Source organism: Salarias fasciatus, chromosome 6 (assembly GCF_902148845.1).
Source record: "Salarias fasciatus chromosome 6, fSalaFa1.1, whole genome shotgun sequence".
Classification (NCBI taxonomy): domain Eukaryota; kingdom Metazoa; phylum Chordata; class Actinopteri; order Blenniiformes; family Blenniidae; genus Salarias; species Salarias fasciatus.
Genome location: NC_043750.1, coordinates 35593896 through 35608475, shown reverse-complemented (window position 1 = coordinate 35608475; position 14580 = coordinate 35593896). Strand labels below are relative to the sequence as shown.

Genomic DNA, 14580 nt, shown 5'->3' with positions numbered 1-14580 from the left:
GAGATATCGCACGTGGAAGGCTTACTCCGAATGAAAGGACTACTGTTCCACTTCACTCTGTTTCAGGCTGAAATCCAAGAGGCCAACCTCGACAGCAGCAATGTGTGCATGGCCAGCTTGGAGAGGGAGATGAGGTTTCTGGTGAAAGAGACGGAGGGCCTGAGAGAAACTGCTGAGAGGGTGAAAGGCCTGGAGAGAGACAACAGAGAACTCACCAAGCAAGCCGCCATCGACCAGAGGACCCTGGCAACCCTCAGAGAGGTGAGAGGCGAAGGCGTAATGCGGCGTAATATCAGTTTCTGGGATGAGGTGCCACTGTCTCCCAAGCATTGCAGCCTCATTACATCAGTGTGACGGGGATGTTTCATCTGTCTTCAGGAGCTGGTGAGCGAGAAGCTAAAGACCCAACAGAGAGACAACGAGCTGGAGAGGCTTGCTCATGAACTAGAGATGAAGGTTCTGGATCAGGAGAGTGCACAGCGGCCTGAGGAAGAGACGGCAGATAACAGGTGCGTGCACAATGTTTTTATATGTCTCATTCCACGATTTAGTCGTCAAACTGTTTCATTTTTAGATCCTTTATCGTTTTGTCAGCAGCAGGTTCAGGATGCTCGAGTCAGAACTGGAGTCATCACTTAAAAAGTCTCTGCAGATTAAAGATGAGAAGATGGTTGCTCTGGAAGAGCGTCTGCAGGAGTCCTCCTCTCTGAACCAGCAGCTGCGCCAGGAGCTGAAGGCCGTACGTCGCATCACCGAGTCCAGCTCTGCATGTTAATCTCCATAAAACCAAGTGCTCGACTCATTTATTTGTCACACACAGGTCAAACTCAACTACGAGGCCTTGCAACAAAGGCAGGAGGAGGAGTGGACGACGTCGAGCTCCACCCCGCCTGTAGAGACCGGCAAGGCCATGAGCGAATGGCTGCGAGAAAGCCAAGAGGCCACCAAGGAACTGCTCAAGCTCAAGGACCGCCTCATTGAAGTGGAGAGAAATGTAAGATGAACATTTAGGTGCAGCAGGACATTTGAAATTGGCCACTAATGATACACTTGGGAGTACTTTAAAGCACTGCAGATATGAATTGGCGCTTTATTTCATCTTTGGTAAACCTGGCTTTTTCGACTTGTGTCCTGATAATAGATTAGAAATTGTTCAATAAGCTGGATGTTAAATCCTCCGCTCCCCTCTTTGCTCCTCTCCTCCTCTCCCCTGCAGAATGCGACACTGGAGGCAGAGCGTCAGGCGATGCAGATCCACCTGAAACAGCTGGAGGGTCAGTGTGACAGCCAGCAGGCTCAGATCCTGGCTCTGCAGAGGCAGGCCGCCTCGCTGCAGGAGAACAACACAGCCCTGCAGACACACAACGCCAACCTTCAGGTGCTGCTGCAGCGCACGGACACACAACCCCTGCATGAAGATCCTGTGACTCTTTGTTAATGCAACACACACACACACACACACACACTTCTAATGCTGCTATATCTCAATGGCCTCCTTCCTCAGGTGGAAAAGTCCACGCTGAATTCCCAGAGTGCCTCGCTCATGGCCCAGAACGCTCAGCTGCAGCAGCAGCAGTCTGGCACCGAGAGTGAGAGGGACAGCGCCGTGCGCGAGCGTGAGGACCTGCGGGGCGCTCACGAGCAGCTGCTGCGGGATCACGAGCGGCTGGCGGTTCTGCACGAACGGCAGGCCATGGAGTACGAAGCCCTGATGGGCAAACACGGCTGTCTGAAGAACGCCCACCGCACCCTGGAGCTGGAGCACCGCACGCTGCAGGACAGGTGAGCCAGAGGCCAGAGGGACGAGCAACGAGACAAGACAGAGAGGGTCAACAGATCGCTCATGTCGTGGTAGGTACAACGGCCTGCTGCAAAAACGGGACAAGCTGGAGGACCTGGAGAAAGCCCTGAAGGAGGAGCAGATGAGGATGGCTCTGGAGAAGGAGCAGCACCGGGCGGCTGCTGCCGAATGTGGCCGGCTCCGCGACGAGAAGGACTGGTGAGGAAACACAGCAGGCTCACGCTCACACTGGACCGGATCACACATGACCACATGTGACCAAACATCTGCTCAGGCTGAACCAGACGTACCGCCAGCTCCTCAATGACAACGAGGCGCTGACGGCGGATCACAAGCAGCTCAAGAGCCAGCTGAACGAAGCCAAGCTGGAGCACACCTGGCTGGAGGCCGACTTCTCCAAACTCAAGAAGGAGTTTCAGCAGCTGGACATCGCCTCCACAAAACTCAACAACCAGTGTGAGGTAGGAACCGTCTGCTTTTACCACGCAAACATCAGTTTCTACCCAGTGTGTCAGAGCAGATATAGCTACCTATGTATGCAACATGTCTATATCGAGTGTGTGTGTGTGTGTGTGTGTGTGTGATGTTTAGTTGCTGAGCCAGTTGAAAGGAAACCTGGAGGAAGAAAATCGCCACCTGCTCACCCAGATCGAGACCTTGATGATACAGAACAGGACTTTGCTGGAGCAGACGATGGAGAGTAAAGATCTGTTTCACGTTGAAGAACGGCAGTACATGTAAGAACATAAAGCTTCCAACACGCTGCTATACCGATGCTTCAAATGAGATTCATCTAACATGATGCTTTTTCACGAGATGCTCAATGTTTGGTGTTTAATGTAGCATATTGGAAATCTCACCTTGATCATTTTAATTTGGATCTTCTGTCTTCTATGTCTGCTTTTGTGTGTTTAGTGACAAACTTAATGATTTGAGGAGGCAGAAGGAGAAGCTGGAGGAAAAGATCATGGATCAGTACAAGTTCTACGAGCCCTCGCCTCCTCGTAGGTGAGTCCATATTAGTCATGCATCTGTTTCTTGGTCTAAAAGCTCCTCAGCTATTCACTCAGTAACTTCATGCATGGCAGGTCCTCATAGTAATCTGGTGTTTTCAGCAGCTGTTTTTTTGTAGTCGTGTGTGAATCTAAAAATGAGTGATTGTAAAATTGAAGCTCGCGTCTCACTTCTCACCAGCCTCCCCCTTCATACGTGTCATTTCCTTTCAATATCTGCTCCTCCACAGACGTGGGAACTGGATAACGCTGAAGCTGAAAAAGCTGATGAAATCCAACAGCCGTGAGCACGGGCCTGAACGCCCACCCACCCCCACGCACTCGGGCGCCGCGGAGCCTCACGACGGCAGCTCCTCGGCCAGCCTGGACGGCTCCGGGGGCTCGGCCTCCACCGCCGCAGGCGACGCCGTCTCACCGCGCCGTCACAGCAGTGAGTATGTCCTCCTCAAACTGGCCCGGTCGCCGGCGTCGCAGCCGGGGCGCTCAGGTCGTCCAGGAGAGTGTCTGTGTGAGGTTCAGGTTGAAGTCAGTGTCCAGGAAGGCCGCGCGATCGTCACAGCAGCTTCATCCACCTTTCAAAGAGAGTCCTCCAACACTTGACAAACTGCACCTTTAACTTTTTACTGTTCAAAGGTTTTATTAAATGTGTGTTTCACCACTGTTCCTACTTGCATTATTACTGGTCATGTGTGTCACACACAGTATGTTCACAACAGAAGCCTTTAAATGGGTTTTGTTGACAGAATTGTTGAAAGAATCTCGTGATGATAAATTCAGTGTGTCCAGAATGCGTGTGTCAAGTGCAAAGTGTCATTCGTTGTATTGCATGAAGTGTTTGAACTGTCGTCGACCATCCTCAGTATGTCCTCCTTGTGTCTTTATCTTGTCTTTCTGTGTTTGTTTATACCTCCCCTCTCTTCTTCCTCTCCCACCCCCCCCGTCCTCCTGCCACTGTGGTCTCACTCCATGTAAAAAAGCCCCTCTGAAAATGTTTCCCCGTATGAGGAACAGGCTGAAGGACAGAGACAAAGTCAAGTCCCTCTTCCGTCGTTCCATGTGTAAGAAAGCCTGGAGTCTGGCGCCTGCTCTCCTCTTGACTTATGCTTTGCGCTTTCCCACGACAACGCAAACATGACACTGCTTTAGCAGAATTATTTGTTCTTAGCAACGAGTCTTAGCTTAGCTATAGCTGCTGAGCAGCGGATCAATTCATGCCAACCTCATTTCACCCCATTAACTTACAGTCAGTTATCTCAGATTGAAGCATCTGCAGCTCTTATCTTTTTTTTTTTTTTTTTTTTTAAGAACGAATGTATTTAACTCCTGCTGCATGAGAGACAAAACTAATGTTACACAAGCTTTACTTGTTATAATCTGGGAAATATGATAGACTGTGATAACGTAGAATGGAGCTGGCCAGTATATAAGACTGACCGATTGAAATGATGTTTCTATCCACTGTGGACTCATCATATGCAACAGAATTATAAAAACTTAATGTCATTGGTCATGATTATTTTATGATTGACAAAATATTTGCTATATTTTACTGATATGTCCAATGAATGTGGCCCAGCCACAGCTGGTTAAATTACAAGCAAAAATAAGCAGACTGTTAAGTGCTTGTATTTACCACAGATCTTATAATCCCATTACCAAGGAGCCTCAGTGTAGAAAAGTGATCATTTTTATTGTTTGAACAACAACATATTAATATTGCAGCTTCCTGCCTGCAGTGTAGAGTTATGGAGTAGAATATATACATGGTAGTGGGGATTGTTCCATCTCTGGGACGTATCTGCTCGAGGGTAGAGGCTGTTTTTAGTCATTTTGATGAAGTTTTAAAGAATCTGTATCTACTTTCCTTGGAAAAGTGCAGAATTAGAGCATCATATAAGAAAAGGATCCTAATCTCCATGACCATTTCACCTGCCCATCCCTTCCCATCATCCACTGCCCACCTCTCCCATTCCTTCATCCAACAATGTAGCCTTGAGCAGCTTAGCCTTTCCCTCGGCCCCATTTGAGGTCAAGCGATGGGCTAACAGCTCAGAACAGCTGGAAGGATCAGAGGCCGATGCGGATCTGGGCGGGAAAGACCCACTGACCTCATCTCTTACCACCTCCATCTTGTCCGTCCTCCACCATCATCATCATCACCATCCAAGCGCTCTGCCATCTGGCCACCTCAACACCACTGCAGATTCCTCTGAGCTCTGGGTGGCAGGTACTGGCATCCAACACCAGCTGCTTTGTTTGACTTGTCTCATGTAGAGATAGCTGCTACAAGTGTTAAATTATTGAAAAATCATGAATAAACTCTCAGTGATTTCTCTTTTTGTGTCCTATAGACAAAGACTCGAACGATAGCCCGGTGCCATCTGGATTTGAAGACAATGACGAGCTGCAACATCACGGTAAAACCTTCTGGATTCAGAGGATTCAGCAGCACAGCCGTACAGATGTATAACCAGCTCAGGAATTAGAGTAAATCCATCAAATTGCTATCATGACCTTGTTTCATATTAATCTCCTTCCTGTTCAGTAAAGACAACAGTTTGGATTGCTTGACTCTGCTGCTCCCTGTTGGTCATTAGGAGTACTGTGTGACAGGCAGATGTTTTCATGATGGAACATTTCCTTTTTTTTTTCACATTGTTTACTCCAAAATGAATCCTATATTTTCTTTCCAGGGCTAAACGGCGTCCAGAGTCGAGCCCAAAGTGAGAGCAGCGGTGAGTTCAGCCTGAGTCTTGAGAACGAGCCGTGGTCGAACGGCAGCAGCCCGGTGCAGCAGCCCCCGTCACGCCGCTGCTCCTCGTCCTACCCGCCACCCAGCGACACCTCCACGCCGCAGCACAACACCAAGCAGCCGCACAAGGAGAAGGCCTCCACCATGCCCGCTAAAAACAGCCACAACGCAGATGTTCAGTCCACGATGAAACAAAAAGATCCCTCGTCCCAGGAATTCTGGTTTACTAGGGGTACGAGAAGCATCCGGAGGGGGTCCAGACCAAAAGTGACGCGTCGCTCATCAGATTCCTCGGGAACGGGCAAAATCAACCCCGAGTTGAATGAGATGAATTCAAAACTGAGTGCTTGTAAAGCTGAAACTACCCGTGCCTCTGCGTATTCGCCAATCACGGTCCTCTATGTGCAAGGAAAGTCGTCGTCAATGTCGGGCTGCCTGAACTGCTTCTCCACGCCTCTGGAGAAAGAGGGCCGACTCAAGGGCTTCAAATCCCCCAAAAGCCTGCCCCGAGCCAGCAGCGTCATTTCCACAGCGGAGGGCTCGTCCCGGCGCTCCAGCGTCAGCAGCGACTGCAAGGTGATGGTCCAGAAAGACCCGCTTCCTGCGGAGGCCTCGGGGGAGAAAGAAAATCCAGACGAAAAGAATCAACAAGCAGAGACAGATGTGAAGAAAAGTGAGCCTGAGCCTATCCCTCCTGTCAAACCTCCAAGAGATCCAGCTGTTGTTGTTCCCGCCGACCGGCCCAAATCTCCCGTGCAGGAGCCACTCTTTGGCTCCTCGTTCACTTTTAACTCCGTCTTCTCAAACACAATCTTCAGTGATTCTGCTCTCACTGCCACAACTAATCTGGATGTGCTTGATAGCAGCCAGATTTTTCTCTGTCCAAATTTAGATGAGAACTGCCCCCTCGAGAACCCAGAATCCACTGAAAACACTCCACAGACACAGCTCGGTGAGGAGAACCAGCAATCTGAAGAGCAAAACAGGAACGAGCTGCTCACAATTGCTTAAAAAAAGGCACTCAGTTTGTCTGAGCCAGTTTGTGACGGGGCTCAAGCTCAAGTCAGCTTATATATATATATTCTAATTAAACAACAAAAAATGAAGACAACGCCCCTGAACAGATCACACAAACACATCACAGGGTAAACACGGAGAAACATGATAACAAAGAGGCTGTTTGAGGTCCCCAACTGACCGAACGCACTGAAGCTGAAGCTGGACTGTGCCACCTTATGTCTCAAAAAGATCCACTCCATCACACACACATTTACTTCACCAATTACCAATTAGTCTACAGAGGCCCAGTAAGAACATGCAAACTCCACAAAGCAACGCTTGTTTGATCTGAACCAGAAACATTCTTGCTGTGAGGTTATAAAGCTGATAATAATCAGTCAAATCATAAATACAGTGGCTACCAAGTTAGTTTTCATGACACTCACTGTAACACACCTAAATGTGTACATTCAAAAGGTGAGCTTGATTCCAGCCATTTTCAAGTGCTTTTTTTTCACAATTTTAAACTTTTTTCATTTTATTAATAAACCAGAAAGTGTCATCTTTACTGAAAGAGTCATATGTGTCTATTCAGGTGCTGCTTTTACAGGGAAGTGTGTCATTTAAACTTCTGATTCAAGCCTGGGTTCTTGACTTAACATGCTGGGCCACTGACTGTACAATATTATTCTACATGCAAATTTCTCTGATTGTCAATTAAAAAATTAAAATTTAAGACTTGCCCTTTTCACTAACAAATAATTAGACTATGTTTGTGTATCTGACGTGTTTACCTTTCTCTTTGCCACCTTGACAATCCTGTTATTTGTATTTGTTAAAATATTATTTAGCCCTTGGTGTCTTTATTTATATCCTTCCGTTACTGATATAAAACATTTAAGTTATTGCTTTCTTTGTTCATCGGTGGGGATATGTGTACATTTTGTAAAGCTGTGAACCTGAATGCTATTTTCCCTTAAATAAAACCAAACTGTGTGAAATGTATGGTTTGGGGTAATGTCATCTTTCTATAAGGGGGCGGGGCCTTTGTCCCCGCCTGCTCCGCTCCTATTGGCCGCTCCGCCTGGTCACGTGGGGGCGATGCGGAAATGGACCATTTTGAGTGAAAAACAAAACATCGTGGGTGGAGTGGGATCAGTCAGAGCGACTCAGATCTAATCTAACGCTTCAGACCTGCCGGGGAGGATCGGACCAGTCTGATCTATCGCTACAAATCTGCAGGACTTTGTTCGTAGGCTCTTCTTTGGCACGATGCTGTGCGCCGCCGCCGCGGAGAGGAACAAGGAGCCGATCCTGGCGGTGCTCCGGGACGCCGTGAACCCGGGGAGACCCCTGCAGGCTCTGGAGATCTCCTCCGGGACCGGACAGCATGTCACCCACTTCGCCCAGGCCCTGCGGAACATCATGTGGCAGCCCTCCGAGTACGACCGCCAGTCCCTGGCCAGGTAGATGCGCTCATTCCACATTATGTAATGTAATCTGCTCAGGTGTAATCCAGACCCATCACTCACTCTCCTTATGAAACAGGTGCGTTCAGTGGTTTATTCTGAATCAGATTTTCTCATTATTACTTTCCCATCATCGTCCTGAAGTTAACATAAGGGAAATGTCCTTTTTACATTGTATGCCTTTACCCAACATCCCACCGTCCATCCTCCTCTAAACTCGGCATCCTCTGCTGATCAGGTGTGTTTTGCTGGAGAGCTCCTACAACAACAATCGTGTCTTTTGTTTCTATTCTCAGTATAGAAGCGTACAGAGCTCACTACCAGCTCCACAATGTGATGCCTGCCATCCACCTGGATGCTTCTCTGCCCCATCAGTACTGGGGAGGGATTCAGCCCGAGAGCCTCGACCTGGTGCTCAACATCAACATGATTCATATTTCTCCTTTGGCATGTACAGAGGTAGGACTGCCGCTTCAGATACAGGCATGCTCTGATTGGTTTTACATAACCCAAGGACTAAAGGTCCTGGCTGAAGTGAATTAGCAGCTGATAAAGTGGGCTACTTGAAAGAAACCCTTGTAGGGCAATCACTAAACGTGTACAAAATGAACATTTTAAGCCCAAGGTGCTCTTGATGGACATTCCTATAACTGAATGCTTTAAACTCTGTATAAAGAGACACCGTTACATAATGAGATCATTTGAAGAGTGGTATAAAACTGACCAAAATCGCACGTATTTCCTCCTGTTGGTTTTTCCCCTTTCCTCCAATACAATGTTTATCCATCCTCTGTACCACTGTGGGTGAAGGCAGGTTATACCTGGACGTGTCATGAGTTCATCAAAGGAAACACACACACACAGAAGGCATGCAAACTCTGCAGAAAGGTATTTGAACTCATGACCTTCACTCTATGAGGCAGGGTCATGCAACCACTGCAGCACCATACAGCCTAAGGACTACATTGTTTTAACTATTATAATAAAATCCTCCAAATGATCTAACTCGTTTTTTCCTTTTTGTTAGTATCTCCCTTAGTTTACCACTGTTGGTTTTCAATAACACTGTAAGAGATACATTAATTAAAAAAAAAATGGTTTCCTGCAAGAACAAAAGGTTAAAGCAAAGTGTGACTCAGGCCTCAGTAAGGTGGCGCCAAAAAGCAGGATTTAGTTTCTCTTGAATTTTGAAGGGCAAAGCTACAAAGAATTTTGTGAAACACACATTTCCGTGACTGAATTTGCTGTGAGGAGAGATTAAAATTCTAAAGCAGACTTCAGTGTGTGTGTATATATGAAGAACTAAACATTTACAATCCAACATTTTTAAAAGACACAATCATGACCAACAGACCAATGGAGGATTTTTTTTTTTTTTTTTTTTTAATCCACAGATTAATTATGTGTTGACTAAATATAGGAGACAATCAGATAATGGAACAATGAGCAGAGGGTAAAAAAATATTCATTTCATTAAAACACAAGTCTATCTTCACATTTTTATACACTAAATATGGAGTTCATTTAATTATGGAGAAAATTAAAACACATTCTAGTTTCTAGTAGCTTCTATTACTACGTGTCAACACGTCATGTGTCACAGTGTACCGCAGCACTCGATTTAAGGCAAATGGTGTGTGGTTGAAGTTCAGAGTTCTTCACGAGTTTCACTTTGAAGGCCTGAGACGTGGCAGCTTTTTCAGATTTTAAAATACACCCGTTTGACATGTTTTGGTCAAATTTGCTGAGGAATTACTTTCAATTGCAAATCACACTCTGATAAATATTATCCCGAAATATATAATACTCAAAGTTTGACATCTATGGACTTTTCTGTGTGCCCTACATTGAAAGCACCTATTTCCGTGGCGTCAAACATAAGGCCTGTGAGTCAAAAGTGGCCCACATGAGGCTTGAATCCGGCCCACAAAACCACCAAGGAAATTGAAAAAAATATCAGGGTGAGTTTGTAAAAACATGGGTAAAGCAACAGCTATAGCACAAGTTTTTTTTTTTAAGACATTTCAGTGTGTTTTGCACCAGAAAGTTTCATTAAGATTGGCTTAATGTGAAGGTTGTTAACATTTTTGGTGGTAATTGTTTCGTTTTGTGCATGCATCAAAACAAAGGAAACCTTAAAAGTCTAAATCTGAATTTACATTTATGGCACTATTGTAGAAGTCCTGATCTCTCAACTGTGCTGTCTGAAGCCCCTGTGTTTGCCTCCGCTGCAATATTCAGTGTACTGTTCACTTCAGTACCATTTCTGAGACATGAGGGGAGGATGTTTTTCTCTCACTTGATCCATTTTGCACAAGAGCAAAAGCGAAAATGAATCCCAGAAATCAATCTTTACAGACAGAAAAAGAAAAATCACAAACAAGCGAACATCTGCTCTCATATTATTTGATCCGCGGAATTATTTTCCCTTTCAATATTGACCTACTTTAGCGTCCACTGAAACATGTACTTGCGCCGATCTTTAGGTTACGTAAAGTGGAAATAATGTTGTTCATATGCACCCAGAGTGTATTTACACTACAGCCCTTTAAATGCATGACTCCCGAGATAATGGCTGGAAGCAGCGTCCCTTTACAGCGTCTGCCTCGGGTGATTCCAGCTATAAAAAAACAGACCTCTGTCGCTCCTCCTGCCACTCAACCAGCACTCCCGTCCTTTGCTTTTGCCCTGAAGACGATTACTGTTTTCTTGTAGGGTTTATTCAAAGGAGCCGGAGCGGTGCTGAAGCCACAAGGTCTCCTATTGACATACGGGGTGAGTGACAATAAAACATTTCACAGCATAAACACAAACCACGTGATGCTATCAAGCTGAACAGAATGTTTTGTTGCTTCCCTCAGCCGTATGCAGTGAACGGCCAGATCACTCCTCAGAGTAACATTGAGTTTGACTACAGTCTACGGCAGAGGTACGGCGCTCTGGAAGTCTCCTCGGTTAAACTCAGAGCTGATATATTTAATCTAAACTTCGGATTTTATCTTCCAGGAATCCAGAATGGGGTCTGAGGGATATCTCGCTCCTTCACACTTTGGCACAGAGAAGTGGTTTATATCTGGAAAAGATGGTACGCGGTTTGGCTCTCTCACCTTGAAAACAACAAAAACAGTGTAATCATTGATTTAAAACTGTTTTTTTTTTCTTATTTCTTTCCTAGGTGGACATGCCTGCAAACAACAAATGCCTTCTGTTCAGAAAGGAGAGTTTGGTGTGACTCGTCTTCACGTCAGTTTTCTGGACTCGGAGGGGTCGAAGCGCCTTAACTTAACACTTGACGCTCGGATACATTGCCAAATTCTCCAGACCTGTAAATGAACGGTGTTTCCCCCATATGGTGTTCCACCCATCCGTTAGACGCACTCTCATCTATGGCACAATGTATTCTTCTGTATTGCACATTTGAGTGAAATTATTAAAGCTCACAGATAAGTTGCCTACGTATTAAATCTACCTGACAGCCCCCCCCCCCCATTCATTTTCTATTTTTTAGCTGTAAAAAGTAACGTAGAAGAAGTGCTTTTAGAGGAAATACACAATACATTAGATTGAAAAACTTCAATGAAAAATAACAATTCCTATGTATACATCAAATAAAGCCAAAACATGTAAAATTAGAGGTAAAGTAGACTTTTTTTTTTTTGCGTCACAAGCTGAAAAATCCAGACTATTATATGTTTTAATAATCATATTTAAACTTCTTGATGAAAATGGCCTCACAACACATCTGGAATGGAGTACGGGCGTGTTGGACTGAATACTTCATGTGATACTTATAACTTACTGAATGTGATTTTCATGATATTGTGTTTTGATCTTAAGAGGAATTAAACCGTTTCCTTCTCAGCTCTGGTGTTTGTCATTTTGAGAGTCACGTGACTCTCACGCCGCCGCGCACGTCTTTTTCCTCAGAACGTCGCGCAGCTTCTTGAGCCTCCGCTCGGTGATGGCTCGGACGTAGCTGTCGGACTGGATGATGGCCATGCCCTCCTGGACCACGCCCATCACCAGCAGGGGGTTTTCCTCCACGGTGATGTTGGGGCAGGGGCAGCTCCAGTCGATCTTGGCGATGGTCACCTCCAGGTGTTTGGTGTTGAAGAACGTCAAGCCCATCTTCTCGTCCCTCAGGACCTCCTCCAAGCTAAAGCGGGCCAGCCCGGAGTCCAGATCCTCCACCAGCTCCGTCAGCCGCCCCACTATCGCAAAATCGCTGCGGCACAGGCTGGGAACCATTTTCCCCTTCACTCGACAAGCCTTACAAGGCCTCCTCTTGGGCTGCGGGCAGTTGGCTTCACACTCCTTTTTAGTGAGAAAGCTGTTGGCGTTCCCGTGGCAGCCGCCGTAGGCGAAGGCCTGGCACTGCTTCATCACCGAGTTCCAGGCCCAGCGGGCCTCCCAGGCTTTGCAGGGTCCCTGCACAGCGGGCAGGAAGCAGATCCCCATCCCCTCCCGCTGGCAGGACGCCTTGCACTCCTCGTAGGTCTCAAACCGGTTGCGGCTGTCGTCGCAGCCGCCGTTGCTGAAGGCCACGCAGGAGCCCAGCTTGCTGTCGTAGTACCAGTCGACGTGGCGCTCGCCGCTGCACACCCGCAGGTCCGCCTCGGCCAGGCAGTCTGCCGGCGAGAAGGGGCGCCCCATGGGCATCTCGGGGTCCTCGGAGAAATCGTCGTCGGCCCTGCGGATGACGGACAGCGGGTAGTCTGCGCGGAGAACTCCGACCGAGTTGCGAGCGATGCAGGTGTAGATGCCCGTGTCCCACACCTGGGCGTTGTAGATGACCAGCTGCCCGATGTTGGTGATCACCACGTTGCCGTACATCTGGTCGGGCCTCATGACCAGCCGTTCGCGCCGGTCGCTCTGCTTTTCCCAGGTCACGTCGGGCCTGGGCACGCCGATGACGTCGCAGTGGAAGCTGACGGTGCCTCCGACGTAGATGGACTGGTGGTGAGGGTTGGAGTAGAGCGTGGGAGCCATGGGGTCCTCCTGCGAGGACGTGGGGGTGGGGTTCGCCGTGGTGTCCTCGGGCAGGGGGCTGGTGTGAGGCCCGGCGAGGTAGAAGCGACAGGGGATCACGGTTAAAGTCACGCCCCGGATGCAGGCCTCGGCGTCCATGTAGCAGCGGTTGAAGTACGTGAGGCCGTCCGACGCGCAGGTGAAGTTGGGCTCCTTCTCGCAGCGGTCCTGGCACTTGCAGATGGGTTGCCCGTCCCAGATGTCGCAGGTCGCTCCCTGCTGGCTACAGATGAAGCCTTCGCAGGTGGCTGTGGAGGCAGGGCCCTCCTCTCCCTTCCCTTCGCCCTCTCCGTGCGGCTGAGCCGGGGTGCCATCCCAGAAACGAGCAGCAACACAACTGTTGAGGCCACACACGTTGGTGCAGCACTTCTCAAAGTCAGCACAGTCCTACACACAGAGCATGCAGCAAGTAAGTATTTTTATATATTATTTCTAAAATGCAGACACACACAAAATCTGAAATGTGTAGTTTCTAACAGTGGTGCACATGTTGGATTTAATAATCTCACCTCGTCGATGTTGCATTCCCTCTCGCAGGTGCTTTGCGCATCAACCCAGAGATTGGAGTTCAGTTTGTTGGGACAAAATCCGTCATGTTTCACCTTGGTTTCCGTCACGCTTGTACACAAAGACAGACGGAGCAAATCGCAAAACACAAGTATCAACAAACACACACGTGTCCCTCCTGGAAGCTTTTTCGAGCCGGGGGCGTTACGCCAACTAGTATCCTTTGTTCGCCTTTCATCCAGGAGTTGGAGGGGAATTTCATACATGGTTGGTTTTTTGCACGGGTCGTCCAGCAAGTATTTCCATTCCTCATTTGAGTCTTCGGAAAACTAATTCGGTCGTGGTCGAGTTCCAGTTGCCCTGCGCGTAAACAAGATCGGTTTGCTGCGCGCAAAGAGGAAAATAGTAATCCAAGGGATCAAAACAAGGAGAAAACGTGCTGGACGTGGCGATTCCAATAAACCCCGGTCCTGTGTGAAGGGATGCGGTTGTGGTGCATTAAAAAAAATTTTGATAATCAAACGTGCATGCAACAATTAGCCACTCCGCCTCCCCGAGCTGCGAAATAAACGAACCAAACTGCACAATGAGAGCGAAAGACGCAACATCAGCCTTTCAGAGTGTGAATGGAGGTGGAAAGGGCAGCCCCTCTGACCGCCCCCGTGGTCGTCCAGTGTCTGAAACTTTTATGAAGCAGCACCATGCACTAAGCAACTGGACAAACATTGTAAAAACATCAAAGAAAACATGCGAGCTGTCTTAACAACCGTGCGCACGGAGCTACGCGTTCCGGTGAGAAACCCAACGTTAAATGTGTCCAGACAGAATTTATAGGGGTGTTGCATGTCATGAATACAGCAAATCAGGTGTTTATTACTAATTATAATGGCATCACTGCAGTTTTTTTTCCTCTTTTTTTTTTAAATGTTGGAAGCAGTGATGAGTAGTTTCAGCTCAAAAGGTCCAAACTGTGGAGGGCTTCCTGTGCGCAATGTGAGCGTAAAAACCCAA

General features: G+C 47.5%; 3 protein-coding genes across 4 annotated transcripts in view; 2 read left to right on the top strand and 1 right to left on the bottom strand.

The window, feature by feature from the left end:
* LOC115389858 (girdin-like) overlaps positions 1-6577 on the top strand; it is a 28249-nt gene extending 21672 nt beyond the window's left edge. Inside the window, exons 16-29 of the mRNA XM_030093426.1 lie at positions 67-261; positions 379-509; positions 598-739; positions 821-994; positions 1217-1378; positions 1505-1782; positions 1856-1999; positions 2076-2262; positions 2393-2538; positions 2717-2809; positions 3045-3244; positions 3792-3872; positions 5166-5231; positions 5508-6577. Coding sequence (XP_029949286.1) covers positions 67-261; positions 379-509; positions 598-739; positions 821-994; positions 1217-1378; positions 1505-1782; positions 1856-1999; positions 2076-2262; positions 2393-2538; positions 2717-2809; positions 3045-3244; positions 3792-3872; positions 5166-5231; positions 5508-6577 — 3069 coding nt within the window. The remainder of the gene's footprint in view (positions 1-66; positions 262-378; positions 510-597; positions 740-820; positions 995-1216; positions 1379-1504; positions 1783-1855; positions 2000-2075; positions 2263-2392; positions 2539-2716; positions 2810-3044; positions 3245-3791; positions 3873-5165; positions 5232-5507) is intronic.
* A 1098-nt stretch (positions 6578-7675) lies between these two features.
* mettl26 (methyltransferase like 26) lies at positions 7676-11895 on the top strand. 2 transcript variants are annotated; one of them, XM_030093763.1, is made up of 6 exons: positions 7676-8031; positions 8331-8493; positions 10750-10809; positions 10896-10963; positions 11041-11119; positions 11210-11895. In XM_030093763.1, exons 1-6 carry the CDS (start codon positions 7838-7840, stop codon positions 11264-11266), a joined length of 621 nt encoding a protein of 206 aa, XP_029949623.1. In that variant the 5' UTR covers positions 7676-7837; the 3' UTR covers positions 11267-11895. The 2 variants fall into 2 exon arrangements, with proteins under 2 accessions (XP_029949623.1, XP_029949624.1); XM_030093764.1 differs by having other exon boundaries at positions 7817-8031; positions 8336-8493.
* A 36-nt stretch (positions 11896-11931) lies between these two features.
* Positions 11932-13612, bottom strand: wfikkn1 (WAP, follistatin/kazal, immunoglobulin, kunitz and netrin domain containing 1). Its single transcript, XM_030093425.1, has 2 exons — positions 13572-13612; positions 11932-13399 (listed from the first exon to the last, which is right to left on the bottom strand). The coding sequence occupies exons 1-2, from the start codon at positions 13610-13612 to the stop codon at positions 11932-11934; spliced, it is 1509 nt and encodes a 502-aa protein (XP_029949285.1).
* Between the last annotated feature and the right edge of the window lie 968 nt (positions 13613-14580).

Coding starts and splice junctions, on each gene's coding strand:
- mettl26 (XM_030093763.1), top strand. CDS start 7,838: ATGCTGTGCGCCGCCGCCGCGGAGAGGAACAAGGAGCCGATCCTGGCG. Junction 8,494..10,749: donor CTCCTTTGGCATGTACAGAG/GTAGGACTGCCG, acceptor GTTTTCTTGTAG/GGTTTATTCAAAGGAGCCGG. Junction 10,810..10,895: donor GTCTCCTATTGACATACGGG/GTGAGTGACAAT, acceptor TGCTTCCCTCAG/CCGTATGCAGTGAACGGCCA.
- wfikkn1 (XM_030093425.1), bottom strand. CDS start 13,612: ATGCGCAAAGCACCTGCGAGAGGGAATGCAACATCGACGAG. Junction 13,400..13,571: donor GGGAATGCAACATCGACGAG/GTGAGATTATTA, acceptor TGGCCTCAACAG/TTGTGTTGCTGCTCGTTTCT.